The sequence below is a fragment of the Neofelis nebulosa genome, chromosome 5, assembly GCF_028018385.1.
Source record: "Neofelis nebulosa isolate mNeoNeb1 chromosome 5, mNeoNeb1.pri, whole genome shotgun sequence".
NCBI classification, from domain to species: Eukaryota; Metazoa; Chordata; class Mammalia; order Carnivora; family Felidae; genus Neofelis; species Neofelis nebulosa.
This window is the reverse complement of record NC_080786.1, coordinates 151006251-151023489: the sequence shown is the minus strand read 5'-3', so window position 1 is coordinate 151023489 and position 17239 is coordinate 151006251. Positions and strand designations below refer to the sequence as shown.

Here is a 17239-nt window from a genome sequence, read left to right as displayed (position 1 = left end):
ACGTCACGGTTTGACTTGTGGCAATTCCCCTTACTTCTAGGGTTGGGATTTGCCCCAGACTTGGGCCTGACAATACTTCATTATCTAGTTGTTTCTTCAGCGCTGTTAAGGTGATGTTCTATTGATGTTATCCAGCGTGTTTTCACTGTTTTCAGCAAGAGTCACTTCTAAAAACCTAACTTATCAATATAAAAAAATGGAATTCAAAATCATTTATCTCCGTGTAGGAAATTTGGGGCAGTGTATCATCGCTGAGACAGTTTATTTTGGGAAGCAGAGAAATGATTCATGGCATCTTAACAAAAGACCACTCTGTTGCTTTTAAAACCAGCTTCATTAATAGCTAATAATAGTGGCTTTCACTAATTGAACACTTTTTCTGTCCCAGGCTTTCTGCTGGGGGCATTACATATGTTCTTTAATCTCATTAACACAACAAACCTAAAAGATGACTGGAATGAGGAAGCTGGGACTCACGGGGTTCTGAGATTTGCCTGAGGACACACAGCCAAGATGAGCCCAGTCTGACCCAGACCCAGGTCCTTGACTCCAGAGCCAGGCTCCTGTCCCTTGGGGCTCCCCTTCTTGTCCTAGTTTCACATTCTTCTTTTACAAAAACTGGAGCACATCAAGGACGGAGTTTTGAACCGGCACAGGCGGGAGCTCTCTGGAGTTTTCCAGTTTTAGGAATCGCTGGGAAGCCCCTTTAGAACTTCTGATTCCTGGGCTGCAGCTGCAGAGTCCGGCACGCCAGACGGAGCCCGGAGCCCAGACGGGAGGTGTTCACAGGCCCCTGGGGAGTTCCGGTGCAGTTGGTCTTAGACCACACTTAGAGCAAAGCTGGTCTACAGGTTACATTATAAATCACTGGATATTGTGGACCTGTTGCTTTCTCCTATTTCCTGTTATTGAAGGCAAATTGATGTGTTTCCATGTCTGGAGAATGGCCCTTTCCCCTTTCAGCTCCTTGAAAAGTGGTTGGGACCTCAATCGCTTTTTTAAATTAATTAATTAATTAATTTTTTTTACATTTATTTATTTTTGAGACAGAGAGAGACAGAGCATGAACGGGGGAGGGTCAGAGAGAGAGGGAGACACAGAATCTGAAACAGGCTCCAGGCTCTGAGTGGTCAGCACAGAGCCCGACGTGGGGCTCGATCTCACGGACCGCGAGATCACGACCTGAGCTGAAGTTGGACGCTCAACCAACTGAGCCACCTAGGCTCCCCCTCAATTGTTTTTAAAAGAGAGGATTGTAGGGGCGCCTGGGTGGTGCAGTCGGTTAAGCGTCCGACTTCAGCCAGGTCACGATCTCGCGGTCCGTGAGTTCGAGCCCCGCGTCGGGCTCTGGGCTGACGGCTCGGAGCCTGGAGCCTGTTTCCGATTCTGTGTCTCCCTCTCTCTCTGCCCCTCCCCCGTTCATGCTCTGTCTCTCTCTGTCCCAAAAATAAATAAAAAACGTTGAAAAAAAAATTAAAAAAAAAAAAAAAAAAAAAAGAGAGGATTGTATTTAGTACTTTGGAAGCCTTGTTGTCCGGTGGAAACAAGAATGTTTGAGCCCGAGCCACTCTGATGTTAATAAAATGCGATATCCAGTAACTCATTATGTTTGACTGTAATTTAGTGGTGGGAGTGGAAGGGAAAAGTAAAGTATCAGGTTATTTTAGAGAAGAACAATCTCACCCTCTCTTTGTCTTCCTCCTCCTTCACCCGTGTATTCTCAGATCGTGAAGTGGTCCGACTGTTGTTTGCCATTAGCTTGCAGACCTGGGGATCCTTACCAATTAATTGCTGAAGCAAGTGTGGACAACTTCAGCAAGCTGGGGGTGGCGTTCATGGAAGATAGACTCCAGATGGCTGATGGACTGGTACCCCAAAAGATCGTTTGTAAGTGACTTTAGAAATGTTACCATCAGGGGTGCCTGGCTAGCTCAGTTTTAAGAGTGTGATACTCTTGGTCTCTGGGTCATGAGTTCAAGCCTCAGGTTGGGCATAGAGATTACTTAAATAAACAAAAACTTAAAAAAAAATGTTTCCATCATAGCCATTGGTTATTAGCTTAAGGACTGTTGAGCACTCTTGTTCGGTGTGGCTTAAGGTCGATGCTTATCTTTAATGCATTAAATGGGTTGGATATAATTATAATAGTATGAGGTTCATACACATGTCAGGTTTTTTGGAGGTGTCTTTCATTTTTTAAAATTTATTTTACTTAATTGTTTTTTAAATGTTTATTTATTTTGAGAGAGAAAGCATGTGAGCAAGCATGCAAGCTAGCACACCGGGGAGGGGCAGAGAGAGTGGGAGAGAGAGAGAATCCCCAGCAGGCTCCATACTGTCCGTGCAGAGCCCGACGCAGGGCTTGATCCCATGAACCTCAAGATCATGACCCAAGCCGAAATTGAGAGTCACGCTCAACTGACTGAGCCACCTGCCACCCCCATTCTAAATTTTTAAACCAGGATTTCCCATAATTGCACTGTCCATGAGATGCTGTGCAAATGTAGAAGCCATATAATATTTGTTTCACACAATCTAAAAAATATAACTAGTTTCTAGACTGTAGTTTGACTGAATGGAAACCATAGCCAGTGTTACTATAAAGATATAAATCTAGGAGTTTTTGACTTAAAAAATATATATATTACAATATATGTTACAATATTACAATGTCTTTTTTTAGGAAACATGCAAAATGTTTTTCCTTAATTAGGCTTAAAAATTGGGTTTCTATGTCCGTGAAAGCCTTCATTTGTATCCTGAGCAAATGTGCATTACTAGCTCCGGAAATCTGTGTAAATTACTTAATTTTCCCATTTGGCATGTGCATGTGCCTGATACCATGTCAGATGTGTAACAAGTGCTCAATAAATGCTTAAAAATTCTTTTTGATATGTCTATTAATGTTTATTAATTTCTGAGAGAGAGAGAGAAGGAGGGGGAGGGGCAGAGACAGAGGGAGACACAGAATCCAAAGCGTGTTTCAGGCTCTGAGCTGTCGATACAGAGCCCCATGCGGGACTTGAACCCACAAGCTGTGAGATCATGGCCTGAGCTGAAGTTAGATGTTTAACTGACTGAGTCACCCAAGCACCGTTTTTTTTTTTTTGTTTTTGTTTTTTTATGTTTAGTTTTGAGAGAGACAGCATGAAGTGCAGGGAGAGGGGAGGACAGAGGATCCGAAGTGGGCTCTTAGCTGACAGCAGCAAGCCCGACGCGGGCTTGAACTTACGAACTGCAGAGATCATGACCTGAGCTGAAGTTGGGCTCTTAACCGATTGAGCCACCCAGGAGGCCCATCAATAAATGTTTTTTTTTTTTTTTTAATTTTTTTAATGTTTGTTTATTTTTGACACAAGGACAGAGCGTGAGCAGGGGAGGGGCAGAGAGAGAGGGAGACACAGAATCAGAAGCAGGCTCCAGGCTCTGAGCTGTCAGGACAGAGCCCGACGTGGGGCTCGAACCCACGAACCTTGAGATCATGACCTGAGCCAAAGTCGGACGCTCAACTGCCTGAGCCACCCAGGCGCCCCAATAAATGTTTTTTGAATCAGAGATTGTAAACTTCTATTTCAGTCCTGAGATAAGATCCTGCAAAGACTCTTCTCCCCCATGGATCCTATGAAGTGTCCCAAGAGCACCTGCTGCCTGGGGTGTGCTTGGACCCACTAGATACAGACCCATTTTTGTTTCTCAGTTTCATTCTCTTACAGGAGATGGATGCCCAAGAAATTGAATCTGTAAGGAAGTAGGCCTGATGACCTCTCTGATTCACATGGGACAGGTGTTGTGCAAACGCGGGGTTTCACTGGGAGGGGGTCATCAGGCGCGGCTCCTCCCCCCCTCCCCACCCCCCCCACCCCCCCCAGCAGCAGGAGCAGTGACTTGGATCCAGAGGATGCCACAGAGTTGTGGTGGGGACATAGGTGGGACTGGCAGGGGGCTGCCCTGAAGCGAGAGTCACAGAGTGCGGAGAGCACCGTGCGGTCTTGAACTGAGCTCTGCGACAAACCAGAAGCGTTGATGGGCTGTCTGTTCTGTTTGTATTTTAGCAGTGCACTTGCAGGACCCCACTCTGAAGACACTTAAGGATCAGGCCTCAAACAAGCAAGCCCAGATCCTACAGCAGAATCCTGAACCTTCCGCTGAGAGTAAGCCTGAGCCAGACGTTATGGAGGACGTTGGTGGAGATGACCTCAAGGTCCTTGGTGCACAACCCACAGAAGGGAAAGATGGTCCCTCTGGCCGCGAGCCTGCTGGGGAGGGTGATGTAGGAGTGGGCTCCATCGAGCACCCTCACCTCCATCTGTCTAGTTGCCATGAGTGTTTGGAGCTTGAGAACAGCACCATTGAATCTGTCAAGTTTGCATCTGCGGAGAAAATTCCAGATCTCCCGTATGATCACAATGGCACTTTGGAGGATGTTGCTGATGACATCTGCCTGGAGAGAGAAGGGAGGAAAGTCAACATCACGGGGAGGGCACCCAATATCCTCTTCTACATGGGTTCTGCCTCCCAGGAATCCCTGGGCAGGTTCCAGGAGGTCCGGTCCGTTCTGGCTGACTGTGTGGACACCGAGAGCTATACGCTGTACCGCCTGTCAAGGGAAAGTGCTCTCAGAGACCCGTGGTCGGACAACTGTCTGTTGTTGGTCATTGCCACCAGGGAGGCGATTCCTGAAGACCTTTCCCAGAAATTCATGGCCTACCTTTCTCAGGGGGGGAAAGTGTTGGGCCTGTGTTCGCCCTTCACGCTTGCTGGCTTTCAGGTGACAAGCAAGAGTGTGCTGCGGGAGACAGTCCAGAACTTGGTTTTCTCCAAGGCTGACCAGACCCACGTGAAGCTCAGTGTCCTGAGCAGTGGCTATGTTTATGAGGAGGGCCCTGGGGGACAGCTCAGCCTGGGCAAGCTCCAGGGTCACCTGGAGAATGAGGACAAGGACAGGCTGATAGTGCAAGTGCCTTTTGGACCACGTGGAGGAGAAGCTGTTCTTTGCCAGGTATGGAGGCCGGCATCCATGTGATGACCTTTGGGGATCTCGGACTGAGAGCATGCTCTCGAAGGTCGCACACTGAAAGGCTCAGGAGTCTGTGTTCGTGGGGTGCTTTTTGATCCTTGCCTGGGAGTTTTTGCTGATGGGGAGTAGGTTTAGATGAGGGCTTTCCTGTCATTTGAATATCCCATTTCACCAAAATACTCGTGATGGAGGGACATAGCAGCAGGTGTCATGGCCAATTAGACTCCTGGTTAACGGAGGATTAGTCAGAAAATTCGTTCCTGTTTTGATCTGTACTGGTATTACTCTTTCCAAATTATGTTAGTTTACTCTTTTGTCTCAAAGCACAATATAATCGAACCTTTAGTTAATGTAGGGAGTTTGAGTGCCTTGGGCTGGTGATTTTAAGTGTTAGTAACCATCACATTACAACATTGTAGGTGATGCCAGGGACTACATGAATGAATGCTCACCAACTTCTGGGGTAGTGAGTGTTGAAAACACTTCAAATCCTCAATTCTTTTATGATTCTGTCACTCTTAAAATCTAAGTGCCGAGAAAAGTTGCAAAGAGAATATTGAAGCGATTTAGTTTTGTGGCAAATTAATACAACCTACCCTCAAATAATATGGCTTTAAACTGTGTGGGTCCACTTGTGTGGATATTTTTGGTTAAATACAGTACAGTACTATAAATGTATTTTCTGTTTCTTATGATTTTCTCTCTTTCTCTCTCTCTCTTTTTTTTTTTTTTTTTTTTTTTGTGAGAGAGAGGGAGAGAGAGAGCTCACGTGAGTGTATGCGAGTGGGGAAGGGGCAGAGAGAGAGAATCTTGAGCAGACTCTAAGCCCAGTGCAGAGCCCGATGTGGGGCTCAATCCCATGACTCTGATCTGAGATCATGAGCTAAGCCAAAATCAAGAGTCAGACGCTCAACTGACTGAGCCACCCAGATGCCCCATGTTCCTTATGACTTTCTTAATAGTTTCCTTTTCTTTAGCTTACTTTATTGTAAGAATAGAGTATATAATACATGTAATATACAAAATACATGTTACTTGACTATTTTATTGGTAAGGCTTCTGGTCAACACTAGGCTATAGGTTAAGTTTTTGGAGAGTAAAAAGTTATATGAGCATTTTCAGCTGCGTGGTAAGATTGGCACCCGAGCCCCCACGTTGGTGAAGGGTCAGCTGTATGTAGGTAAGGAGACAGCGGGAAGGAAGGACTTGCTGTTTCCCTTCCCAAACCTTCCCTTTGGCTCATCTGCTGTTTTTTTTTTTTCCCACCTTCTTTTTCCTTTTAGTTTTTTGTTTGTTTAAGCAGATGGAAGCAGGAGAGACTATTTCAAAATCCTTGATCATTTACTGCAAACTTTTTAATGCTTCAGGGCAGAAGTTTTTGATAGAGTTAGATGAACACTTGTTCTTAAGGACTTTTTTTTTTTCTTTTTTTGAATGTTTACTTACTTTTGAGAGAGAGAGACAGAGACAGAGTATGAGTGGGGAAGGAGCAGAGAGAGAGGGAGACACATAATCCGATGCAGGCTCCAGGCTCTGAGCTGTCAGCACAGAGCCTGATGTGGGGGGCTCAAACTCACAAACTGCGAGATCATGACCTGAGCTGAAGTGGGATGCTTACCCGACTGAGCCACCCAGGTGCCCCTTTAAGGATTTGTTACCTTAAATGAGAAAACTGAGTGATTGTAGGTATTTTTCCCAGAATAGTTCCCAGGATGAGTATAACAGATTTTGTTTTATTACAGGGATATTTTTATTGAATTAGATAATCATTTCCTTTTTTCGTTGTTTATTTTCATTTCATATGTCGTCCTAGGAGCTAAGTCTTTTGAGGTTTTCTGACCAAATATTCTTCATGGAGGTATAAATTTGTCTCTTTACTATTCCAAAGCCCACTCATTTGTTCTTAAGCTAATGCTTGGGCAAAGATGCCTGCAGTGAAGAAATCTGGACATCAGGGTAGGTGAATGTGTGCAAGCCAAGCAGGTTTCACGGAGGCTGCAAAGCACATGAATTAGTTTGGAGGCCTAATAAATGTTCCTCTTATCTTTTTCTCTGCAAAGATGGTAACTATAGCAACTGTGCATTCTCAGAAAATCCACTTAAAAACCTGACTTCCTAGAGCCGTATTTCAGTTTTGAATGGTGACTTTTACCACCCCTGTGCACAGACTTGTACTAGAAAATTGATTCGGCACCGTTGCGATGCCTTTCTGGGAGTTACATGGCAACTCTGTTGGCTGCGCCATTTAAATTGACCCCGTTACTGTCATAAAATTTGAAACTGCACGCATCGCTCTAGAAAAAAAGGCAATACGATGCAGCTTCAAAAATCAGATTCAGAGGATTAGAATGTCATTTTTGATTTTAAATGACTTCCAGTCTCTGTGTGACAGGCTCACCGCTTTCTCCTTGGGCCTGTGTCACTACGGTACCTCGCCACCGAGATCAGCCAATAAATGTTACCACAGACTGGCCAGTTTCCTCTTTCCTTGGTCAATTTCACAGTCTTCATCTCTAATAAATGGAGTAATGATGTAACCCAGTAAGAGGGCGCAAAGCACTTCAAGGGCAAACCACAGCCACACAGTAGGTGGTGGTCTCATGGCCTAGGAGCTGCGTGGGGATGCCTTTACCCTTCATGGTAATAATAAATGGAGTAATGATGTAACCCAGTAAGAGGGCTCGTAATAAAGAAAAAGGAAATTTTCGTGTGCTTGCTATAATGATCAGGTTTGCAGGGGAAATTTAAGGCTGTGGGTTCATGCTGACATTTGATTATCAAATGGACCAGGACCTTGGCATGGAGTTGCTCAAGTAAATGTCTCTCAAATGGATTTAAAAATATTTTATTTCCTTCTGTGGCTTAGCACATGGCAGCAGTGGCATGGCGTTTACAGTGGGGTTTCTCAACCATGGCACTGTTGACATTGGGGCTGATCCTACCTCGTTGTGGAGTCAGTCATTCGTGCATTGTAGGGTGTTAGCAGTATTTCCCAACAGATTCCTGTAGCAGCCCCACCCCCAGCCCCGCCCCGGTCCTCAATTTGTGACTGGAGATGCTTTAGTTCTGGCTTTTGGTCTGGTCAGAAAGCCTTAATTTTAGAAGAAGCCAGGTTATAAAAATGGACCCATCAGTATGGTAACAGTATTCCAGCCAGAGGATGTAACATTTGTCAGATGCCCTAGAGAACCAGGAGTGCAAATCCAGAAGCACATGCTTTCCTGAGCCCCAAATCTGTCATAGAAGCGCTGACTCTTGAAGTCCACAAAAGCACTCCTTGCACAATGTCGGTGTCACCTCCTGGAACCCTGGAGGCCTGCCCGTGGGGCGAGCCCTCCTTGTCTTCCTCAGCGAGTTCAGCACACCTCACGTGTGTGCTTGCATCTTGTGTGTATCACTCAGGCTGGGCTGTGCGTGTGCCATTCGTCACTCTCACGCCTTTCTCCTGGGCCCACTTTGCTCATTTTATTTCTGCACTTGTAAGGGGTAAGCTCCAGGAGAGCCGCGTGCTCACATGAGTTGAACGTGACCCACAGCTCTGCTCATTGCCCCAGCACTGGCTTTGTCCACTGGAGAGGAGAGGCCACATTTAAGGAGAGAACCCAGGGGAGAAGGAGACTCGGCAGGCTTTGGATACTTTGACGGATTTTACTTTTCTCCCTCCTCTTCTCTCCAGGGCTCTTTGGAGGACAGACTCACCCCTGCTTCAGTGGCCAGCTCACCCGCTGTAGTGGCAGGACAGTCTCTACAAACCTTTTCAGATTGACATTGACTTTGAACAGTTGGACCATTTTGGACAGTATTTTTGACTTGGTGAAGGCTTGGGTGGGAATTGAGGGATTTTATATCGTCTGAAGGCTGGCACTTTGCTTTTTATTTTCATAATTCTCCTATAATATCAGGTCAGGAGCTCTGCGAACAACAGAAACCCACAGCGGACCCCTGTCAAAAGCAAAATAAAGCAAACCTGCTTAGGTTGCTCAATGTTGTGGCACCCTCCAAGGCTCTAAGGGCCACTTAAAATCTGATCTCAAGAGGGCCAGAAGTTCGAGTCTGTTCCTTTATACCAAGGCACATGCCACTGCTAGGAAGGTTCTAGATGAAGGGAGCCAGAAGATCTAGCATGTTCCTTCAGACCATGTTGATAGGTGGGACTGGTTTGATTTTAAGTGGACAGCAAAGCCTGAACTAGACAGATGAAGTCCTGAATCTTAAATTCAATCAGAGGGTGGTGGGTTGGGCCTTTCTGGGGTCCCTCAAACCCCACTCCTATGTGAAGGCCTGCAGACACTCTTACAATGGTGAATAAGGCTATATTCCTCCCTGGTATTGTTCCCCAATGGTTGTGACTAACAGGTAGAGTGAGAGTTTCAACATGACCATCACGCCTCCCTGAGTTCAGTAGGGACTTCACTTAGGTTCTCAGCCTGATGGGATTTCTTTCTTTTTCTCTTTTTAATGTTTGTTTATTTTTTGAGAGAGAGAGAGAGAGTGAGCTCGCATGCACACGCCAGGGGGAGGGGCAGAAAGAAAGGGAGACAGAGAATCCAAAGCAGGCTCTACACTGTCAGCACAGAGCCAGATCTGGGGCTTGAACCCACGAACCATGAAATCACCACCTGAGCTGAAGTTGGAAGCTCCACCGACTGAACCACCCAGGTGCCCCAGAACTATTGTATTTCTAAGCATTTCGGTTGAATGATCAAGTTAAGCGATTTGCCCAGGTTCCACTGCCTGGTTAGTGATAAATGTCTGGACCTGGACAGAGTCTGATCACTATCCAGGCTCGTTTCCAGCATCGCTTTTCTGCCTGACAGCCACCGTGTCATTTGGCTCCTTTGCATCTTTTTATTGCTTGTCATTACTCTCCAAATGTTCAACATTAACATGCTGTTGATAATTAGGATTCCGGTTTTAAGTTTTCAGAAGAGCCGGCGAGGATATTGTTTCTATTGAGGTCGGTAAGTGCCCCGATTTACCAAGTGGTATCTTTTTCCCTCAGGTGCACTTAGAACTACCTCCCAGCTCTTCAGTGGTGCAAGCCCAGGAAGATTTTAATCTGCTCAAATCAAGCAATACGAGAAGATACGAAGTCCTTAGGGAGATCCTGACGACGCTCGGCCTGAACTGTGACCTAAAACGAGCTCCTGCCTTAACGCCTCTGTACTTACTGCCTGCTGCCAAGGTGAGTGTGTGCGCTCAGCCCAGAAGGGGGCGCCTTGGATGCCTTTCTTCCAGACGGTGACCCTTTTCCTCAGGGGTTCCGTTGCGGTGGGTTTGTGGTGTTGATTTCTGTTTTTATTTTGACTTCAGAGGAGTTGGGAGCTGCCTTAAAGATATCCAAGTATAGCTGATATTTTTGGTGTTTGTAAGGGAGGGAGGGAGAGAAGGGAGTTTAGAAGGTATTAAATCTTAAAGGTCACATCCTATCCATTTTATGGTTAAAAAAAAAGGGTCACTCTTTTATGTGTCAAGAGTGTATTTGGAAGCCACACTTTATTCATTTGGGATTAAAAACCTCTGTTTTGATTCGGGCCTTTCTCAGTGAATATTTGGATGGGAAAACCCCAAGTTTTGTTTCATTTGTGCTGATGCCTGCCATCTTGTGGCGGAAGGGCTCTGGATTTCAGTTTAGATCTAGTTGTGTCTAAAAGGAAAATGCCCATGGAGCTGGGAATGTATTCAGGAATTTTCCCGGTCTTGTGTCTGCACTTGATGCCTGTGGTTGTTACCTGGTTTGGGCAGGTTGCCAGGTTCCCTAGGGGTGTCTCCTGCTAACCCCTTTGCTTTGTTTTGTCAAGCTGTCAATTTCTTGTTAATTGTGGCAAATGATTTTGCGGGTCTTTTTCTCAGCTCCCCTAAATGGGGAAATTTGTGAGTTTAGTGATGTAACCGTGCAGTTTTAGCAAATATCTGATAGTCCAGGTGACTCTAAACACCAAACTTACCTGCTTTCCCTTGTCCCCCATCTCTCTGTCCCACTCACCCCCCGCTGCTGTGTGTGTGTGCACGCGCGCATGCACATGCTCTCTCTCTCTCTCTCTCTCTCTCTCTCTCTCAAAAACAAATAAACATTAAAAAAATAAAAAAGAGAAGGAACTCCCTTTTAGATTGTACTCTGTCCCTTGGCAAACTTAGTTTTCAGAGGAGAACAGAGCTGCAGGCTATCTGGGTGGGATTTGCTCACTTGTAGAAGACTGGTATAAACTCTGAGGGACCTAGTATTAAGATACCTTATAGGATTGGGGCGCCTGGGTGGCACAGTCAGTTGACTGGCTGACTTAGGCTCAGGTCATGATCTCGTGGTTCATGGCTTTGAGCCCCGTGTCAGGCTCTGTGCTGACAGCTCAGAGCCTGGAGCCTGCTTCAGATTCCGTGTCTCCCTCTCTCTCTCTCTGCCCTTCCTCCACTTGTGCTCACTCTCTGTCTCTCAAAAATAAATAAATAAACTTAAAAAAAAGTCCAGTGATTAATAGTATTATTATTAGATTGTTGAGAGTTTTGATAAATTACATGCGTATAATATGCCCAAAAGTGCCTGATGCCCAGTCTAAAAATAGACTATAGGTAATAATTTTTAATTTTAAAAATGAATAATATTGCAATGGATGATGTTTTCTTTCATTTAAGAGACATTCTTTTATTGCATTTTCATTATGGCTTTCAGCCAGTTTGCACTCTTTTTATTTTATTTTTTTATTAAAAAAAAATTTTTTTTTTTAACGTTTATTTATTTTTGAGACAGAGAGAGAAAAGCATGAATGGGGAGAGGGTCAGAGAGAGAGGGAGACACAGAATCGGAAGCAGGCTCCAGGCTCCAAGCTGTCAGCACAGAGCCCGACGCGGGGCTCGAATTTGTGAACCACGAGATCATGACCTGAGCCGAAGTCGGATGCTTAACCGACCGAGCCACCCAGGCACCCCAGTTTGCACTCTTTTTAATGGGTGCTCTTAGGAATTAATGATATGACTTTGGTTTTGTGCCTTCAACTTGGGAATTCAAAACTCCACGTCATTTGTCTCTGTGTGCTCAGTTAATAGAAGGAAAAGCATCAGCTCTGTCTTGTGACTTTTATCAAAATAAAGTGGGTCCTCAGAGCTTCAGCTCCTTTAGATGACCCACGTGTGGTCCCTCCTGCTTTGGGGGGATGGGGCAGAGCCTCGTGGATAAGGGTTACTGGTCCCAGGGGAGATGTGACTGTCACTCTCCTAAATCTTCTCTGTCCCCCCTTTCCTGATCGTGGAGGGCTGAGACTGGAAATGTGAGGAAGTACCTGCTTATTCTGAGGTCATGGAGCCAGAGAGACCAGGCCTGCCCTTGGCAGTGGTCTTTGACCTTTCTCACGAATTCTGACTGCACTGGCCTTGGGACTCGCCCCTCTGGACTCTTTGACTCTCGCCCCTCTGGACTCCTCAGTGAAGAGGAAAACGTGTTCCCAAGGTTTGGGTTCTAGGCATTTCCTGTGTCTTTAGGATGGGTATGACCCGAAATACCTAAGCAGAGGCTTTGTGTTGCGTGTCTGCTTATATTAACATACCCAGTAGATGCTTTATATTTTTGTCCTTTTGGTTCTTTAAACCGCCTGCGGGTGTGGGGGAGACATTTTCCCCCTACTGATGGGTAACCCTCATTCACAAATCTTGGGAATGAATGAAATGTTTGAACAAAATGAAAACATGTACTTGTTCTGCATACAGATTCACAAATACCCTATACAGGCACCAAACCGACCAAGTTCCTTATTACATAGTAACTTTGGGGAGGAGCAATTTTCAGAAATGTTCTCTTCTTATTTTGGGTCATCCAGTTGGTCTGCTAATCCTGTGCATTACATTTTCTCCCGACTGCCTTTCTCTGAGTTCCTTTTTACTTTGGGAGCCCAAGGAGCTGAGGGAGTGGGCATATGAGTGTTGTGTATATCCACATTTCTTAGTTTTAGTACTCTTCTAGAAGACTTTGAATCTGCTGCTAAAAGAAATACAAGAATTCAGGATGTTAGAGTATGTTTTCCTGGGATACAAAATCTTTAAGGGATTATCATGCAAATGAATATGAAAGCAGAAGGATATTCACCGACTTTGATGGTCTTTCTGGAGGCAGGTGCTCATTTCCTCTGGCCATCCTCTTAATGTCTAGGTGGAGACATTTAGGAACATCTGGTCATTGTGCCGGTGATGGCTCAGCACTTTTAGCTTTTATAGATAGTTGGGAATGACAGATTGGGAACAGAGCTGGGTCGTACTTTCTATTTGATTTTCCTTCCCGCAGCCTTCTTACTAGATCTCATTGATCCCCATGTAATGAAGGTGCGTGAGAGGATGTTGGTATCCTGGCATCTGTAATACACGGCCCATCCTTAGATTCATCACCTGCCTTGCAGATTCGATGCCTGTGCTGGCCTGTGCTTCCTGCTCCCTGTAAAATACTCTGTGCTGTTGAGAATCAACCACCTCTCACCGCACGGTGTCGCTGCTGAGCTAGGCTGCCTGGTGGAAGACTCCCTGGAATCTGTTCAGAGATTTTTTTTTTTCTCTCTGCATCAGCTTCACATACTGTAGTAGTTTTCCATTATATTGGTGGCACTTTCTTCTGGATGTGTAGGAATTATTTCAGTGCCACAGTTAATAATATCCATCTTCCATTAAACGTTTGCTGGATGCTAGGTCCTATTACAGGATGGAATATGAAAGAAGAAAATAAACACACTAGTTATCTGAATAGTTTTACTGCGTACCAGCTGTGTTTACACAGTTTGGTGCCTAGGCCCTCGCTCTTCATAGCAAATGGTACAGAAGATTTATGAGGCACCTATGAGCTTCCACATTACTATGATACAAATGGAAAAGAATAGCATGGTGATCCAGGTAGGGGAAAAAAAAAAAAAAAAACCACTCACCCAGAGTACAGTCGACTCTTGGTGTTTGCTAGGGATGTGTTCTGAACCTTCACCGACACCCACACGCCACAGCAGCATGTGATTTCCCCTCTAAAATCCAGTCATGTATGGCCTCAGAAGCATCACGATGCATGACACCTTGAGGAAGCAGGGCTCCGCTGAGGTGCATTCTCTGGGTGAGCGGGGCTTCCCATTTAATGAAACTCCCAGGGGCAGGATTGAAATTCAGCCCTCGGCAAGATTATGCTCTGTCAAAGCAGACAAAACACATGAACACATGTACACCACACACACACACGTCTACAGAAAAAAGACTGAAAGGAAATACAGTATGTATAGGGTGTATTTCTAGATGGTGGGCTTAATTAGGGCTGATTATACTAAACTTTTGTGTTTTTTACATTTTCTGTAATGTACCTGTATTATTTTTATTATGAACAAACCTGGTTACTAAAAATACATACAAATTACTGTTACTAGACTTCGAAGACAGCCCATAAATGGTCACCACTTGAGTGTTAATGCTCAAAAAGTGAGAAAAGCCATTAACCAGGGACAGGTTCAATACCAAAATGGAAACATATGATTATGCACTACCATAAGTAATCACTGGTGCCAGTACATATTGTCTATTCCTGTGCTTAAATAGCTCCTCTTTCAAACTATAGAAGATGCTTTTTGTGCATTATCCTAAGGCTGCCATACCTAAGTCCAGGTAGATGAGGGGATGGGTTAAATAGATGATGGGGCTTAAGTGATGAGCACCGGGTGTTGTTGTATGTGAAGTGTTGAATCACTAAATTGTATACCTGAAACTAGCATTACCCTGAATGTTAACTAACTGGAATTAAAAAAAAATTTTTTTTTTAATGTTTATTTATTTTTGAGAGAGAGACAGAGCACGAACAGGGCAGGGGCAGAGAGAGAGGGAGGCACAGAATCTGAAGCAGGCTCCAGGCTCCGAGCTGTCAGCACAGAGCCTGACGCGGGGCTGGAACTCACCAACTGAGATCATGACCTGAGTCGAAGTCCGACGCTCGACCGACTGAGCCACCTAGGTGCCCCTTAACCAACTGGAATTTAAATAAGAACTTAAAAAAAAAAAGTAAGGACTGTTGTGTAGATACGGATAACTTATTTAATATTTGACATCAATATTATTTTTTTAAAAAATGTTTATGTTTTTGAGAGAGGGAGAGAGAATGCAAGCGGGGGAGGGGGAGAGAGCAAGGGGGAAAGAGGATCTGAAGTGGGTTGAGCACTGACAGCAGAGAGCCCGTTGTGGGGCCCAGACTCATGAACCATGAGGTCGTGACCTGAGCTGAAGTCGGACACTCAACCCCTGAGCCACCCAGGCGCCCCTATATTAATTACCTTAGAAGCGCTAGCTTTGTTAGTAATGACTTGACTCCGGTGAAAGGCTAGTTCCTGCTACACTGCTGGTTTAGCTGTGGCTCCCATGTTCCTGTGTGGGCACCATGGGCATCAGCAATCCGTTCATGCCTGTGGGTGGAAGGTACTACTGGGGGGCCTGTAGAAGTGCATAATTCGAGCGCCCTTGTCCCCGCGTGGATGTTTCTTGACGGAACCCCTCGAACTGTTCCTCAAAGACATATACACAGTGAGTCCTTTCAAACAGATAACCTCCTTCCTTGAGGCGTGTGTTGAGTGAGAAAGTCAGAAGCTACGCGGTTGACCCTTGATTACTGGGCGGCTGCCGCACGGACCTCCCGCCACTGGTGCTGGTGGGAAGTTCGCAGGAATACACCTTTCCGTGGGGGAATCCATATGCGTTTGTGAGCGACCCCGATTGGATAAAAAACCACAGCTCTTTCCCTGGCACGACCTGAAGTCCCATGGAAAAACTCGCCTTTTTGTTTCTGTTTCTCTGGGCTCTGTTTCCATTTTTCTCTCCACCGGGGGAGGGTGTGGGGCAGAGCCCGAGGCTCCGAGCAGCAGCTGGTTGATGGGGACGAGCCAGGATGGGACTTCCGAGCCGGGATGGGACCTCTGTGCAGAGTGGGCTGCCAGTGGATCCCTTTGGATCCCCCAGCCGGCCAGGGGAAGGGGAGGAGGGTGGACTGTGCACAGCTCGCCCGGCACGCTCCTCTGCCCTGGGACATCTCTGTTTGAGGCCTGGGGCTTTCTGAAACTGCAAAGCTGGCATTCTCTTGGGCGTTCCTCATGGAACTTGGGCGTTCCTCATGGTTGATGGCACCGAGGTGTCCTGCAGGATGTTGGGGGTCCTGCCACCTGGAGGGGTCTGTGGTTCCTTTGCCTTGGGGTCGCAATGTCACCATAACAAGAAGTGACAACCAGAGTTGTTGTGAAAGCAGCTGGGCAGAAATCGTCCTGTTGTGTCTATGTGTGTGATTTGGGTAGTGTGTGGGTGTTGTGGGATGGGTCCTGCATGCTTTAAAACAAAAACTAGTATCACATTTCATTTTGATTCAACCCCAAATCATTTGCTGTGGAATGCCTCCTCCCCCACCCAAAAGGCAGGTGGGAGTACTTTCCGTATCTGTCAACGTATTAATATCTTCTAACACAGTCCCTTCCACCCTGGGGAGTTCCTCTTCTGATGTTGGTTGCTTTAGGGAGAAACTGAGACGAAATCATGCTACATAGCTCCTCCCTCTTCCTCTCACCAACCTCTGCACTTAGCAAACATCTGAGTGCCTACTGGGCGTGAGACGTTGCTGTGGAAGTTTCCGGCCGACAGAGACATTCCCATTTTGTGGCATGCGGCATAAGTAACTAGGTGCCTCCCCAGGCCTCACCTGGGTCTCACAGCGGCCCTGACAGGTTGGAAGGGCAGGGTGGGGGTCCTTCCCCCTTCGGAAGAGCAAGCCAGGTTGTGGAGCGGTGAAGCATCTGTTGGATTTTTCGGAGTTAATTAGAATTCTCCAATTAAAAACAAAAACCTTTGCTTTCCGTGTTTTAGCGTAGGCAGTGCGTCCTCGCTCCTTCTGCCTTTCATCTTTGCTCTGAATCTCCAATAAGTGCGGTGAGATGGAAACTCCCCGTGTTACTTTAAAACACAGCTTAGAAAATAATTTTTAGGGGTCCAAATTAGAGAGAAACTCAGAATTCCAGGTGCGCCCTGAATAGCTTTTGACATGTGGCTGACGTGGTGTTGTGGTGACTCTTTTACAATACAGCGCCAGCTCAAGAGCAGCTGGCAGATTAAAGCAAACATTTAAAAGCTTTTATAGCTACGAATGTTTCAGGGTCCTTCGTATACCTTTCTCTCCTTTTCTTTCTTCCTTCGCCCTTCACCTAAACTGGAAATGTTTTGTTCATTTTAACTGACTTCCTGTTATCA

The 17239-nt window shown here is 45.8% G+C and overlaps 1 protein-coding gene across 4 annotated transcripts in view; it reads left to right on the top strand.

Annotated features, from left to right (window-relative positions):
- Positions 1 to 17239, top strand: part of HLCS (holocarboxylase synthetase) — a 230208-nt gene that overhangs the window by 21347 nt on the left and 191622 nt on the right. For all 4 annotated transcript variants that reach the window (XM_058731965.1, XM_058731964.1, XM_058731962.1 and 1 more), the window contains 3 exons: positions 1725 to 1887; positions 4053 to 4999; positions 10020 to 10202. In XM_058731965.1, the coding sequence (XP_058587948.1) occupies positions 1836 to 1887; positions 4053 to 4999; positions 10020 to 10202 (1182 nt within the window). In that variant the 5' untranslated portion in view covers positions 1725 to 1835. The remainder of the gene's footprint in view (positions 1 to 1724; positions 1888 to 4052; positions 5000 to 10019; positions 10203 to 17239) is intronic.